General features: G+C 33.0%; 1 protein-coding gene across 1 annotated transcript; it reads left to right on the forward strand.

Annotated features, from left to right (window-relative positions):
- Positions 1-388: 388 nt before the first annotated feature.
- LOC108908351 lies at positions 389-1,311 on the forward strand (the record flags this gene model as incomplete). The annotated part of the gene is made up of 3 exons (XM_023456686.1): positions 389-596; positions 687-986; positions 1,043-1,311. Coding segments are annotated over exons 1-3 (686 nt in total), but the record flags the coding sequence as incomplete, so codon positions are not given.
- Positions 1,312-2,482: the final 1,171 nt, after the last annotated feature.

Here is a 2,482-nt window from a genome sequence, read left to right on the forward strand (position 1 = left end):
CTCATTTGAGTCGAACTTGTCATAATTATTCCTTCCTTTTTTAGTACACTGCGACCCGTGTAGCAGTAGGAGTCAACGCACTGTGTTGCTTGCTAAATAGTATTTATTTAGCACACACATGAAATAATTTGTTTAACAGCTATGTATTATATTTATACAATGCTTTTTTGTCCATTACCTATTGGCGATAAGAAAAAATATGTAACAAAGACAATAAGGTGGCGCACGATGCAAATACACTCTACACCTGCACTGTCTGAATTGCGCGAGTGTGCGTGAACTGTTCACGATTTCGTCTTTGGTACGTAGAGCCGGTGTAGTGAGCCAACGCAGTGTTATATCTCCCATCTCTATTCCTAAACTATGCACTACGCAGCCGTAAGCGTAAGAAGCCAAGGTTAGATTAGAAGTGACGAAGTGACATCTTTATATTTTTGTATCTGTTCTATTTATATCTAAAAGAAGATTGTTGTACAGCAATGAGTGATGTTAAGGAAACGCCGTGTAGGCTTTGCCTTAAAAATATAACCGATGAAAATTTTGAAGTGGTAGACAACATTATCAGAGACATGCTAGATGTTCTTTTGCTGAAATTGGTGAGTCATTCAAATATTAGATTAGATCCTAACAGTCCCAAGTGTAAAGCAACTTTTAGCATTTAATTATTAATGTTGCACATTTTTCAGAAATTTGATAACGAGAAGAGAGAGGTTATATGTAAAGTATGTAGAAGAAAGTTAAGTATGGCGTCAGAATTTAAATCAACATGTATGAATACTGATAAGGCAATTATTCCTTATGTCGATAGCGAAAAAATGTTACAGCTCGACCTAAGAGAAGTGTACACGCAGGAAAAGAAAAGGGAGTTAGTTGATATTTCTTGCACTCGGAAAATATGTCGACTGTGTATGCACCCAGTAGAAAGTGAGGTTAGGTGCATACGTGAAGAGGAACTTGAAGCTATTGAGAAATTGGCTCCTGAAATGGTATGAACAATATTAAATACTTGCATATTTTGTAATTTAACGAAACCGCTTTGTAGAATATAAATATCATCAAAGATCCCGTTGTTTGTAAGCCATGCTTCGATTCTCTGTGTACCCATAACAGTTTCCTTAAAGATTGTTCAGAGTTAGAAGAAAAAATTAAAAGTAACTTTGATAGTTCAGCCACAGGAAGTCAAATAGATACGTCTTCACTTGATATATTCGTTAAGACTGAAAACCTGGATGAGGCATTTGATATTAACGATATGGAAATGTCCATCAAAGCTGAATATGTGGACATAAAATCGGAAGTTGAGGAAAGGAGGTAAGGGAAGACTATTTTAATAGCAATTTAAAAATATCAGCCTATGGTTCTGATACTTCGTGACTTATGTGATTGAATATGTACCATCCGATGATAAACTATGAAATTCTGAGTTTATATCAGTTATAAACGGTATCATATAAATTTTTAAACAGTTGTCAAGAGTTACGTTAGCAAATTATTGGGAAAAAATGTAAGATCATTATAAAACGATCAATATGGCTTTAAATCTGATTTTGGTACAACAAATGCTATACTAGATTTCATTCATTCATTAAATTTTTTCAACTTGGGACAGAAATCGCAATTTTCTTGGAACGAAGAGCATAGATCTCCCCGAGTTAACAAAAAAATTAGTGCCATAGACCACCTAGACTGGCTGTATCTAATTATTCCAATGCACGAGTACCACTGAATGAAAATTGCGGGGAAGTGGAGTGTGCAAGATAATCTGAACAAGCATACTTTGAACAAGTCCAGATTAAGTAATAATAATAATAATGAGTTTATTTACAAAACCACATAATACAAATAATAATAATGATTATTAAAATTGATAATAAACAACAATAAACAATTAAAATATAAGTAAATAAACTGGAAAAAGTCACTGAAGCAGTTCTGCTACCGCTTGTGTGTGAATAGTAATACCATTTAAAATTGTTATGTCATATACTATGCACATTTAATCTCAAAACTTACAATAGTACCAGACAATACATATACACATACAGGGTGATTCAGAACTTATCCAAAAAAAAAATTCTGGATGTACAGGGGACCGGGGTTGTACTCTGTAATTTTCTTACAATGCTATATATAGCTATAGACACAAAAAAATATCACAAGATAAAGTGTAACTTTTACAGAAACATTTTTGTTTGATTTTTTGTGACATTTTAAGTAAATCTGAATAATATTTTTGTTATATTAACGACAAATACTAAAAAAAAACAGCAGGAGTCAGAGTCCATTTGCCAGAAAATGTTCAAATTATCGTAAATCTTAGTAATTGTAGATCTGATATCACGGCTTATCATAAGAAGCAAACTCAATATTAAAATCTTCATTATAGGTAACTATATGGAATGGTTTGAAATGGCAGTGATTTGAACTAATTTGTATGCAGAAATCACAGATGGCGCAAGCAATCAACTCTGTTTCAATCTTC

The sequence above is a fragment of the Anoplophora glabripennis genome, unplaced genomic scaffold (genome assembly GCF_000390285.2).
Source record: "Anoplophora glabripennis isolate ALB-LARVAE unplaced genomic scaffold, Agla_2.0 scaffold2279, whole genome shotgun sequence".
Lineage (NCBI taxonomy): Eukaryota > Metazoa > Arthropoda > Insecta > Coleoptera > Cerambycidae > Anoplophora > Anoplophora glabripennis.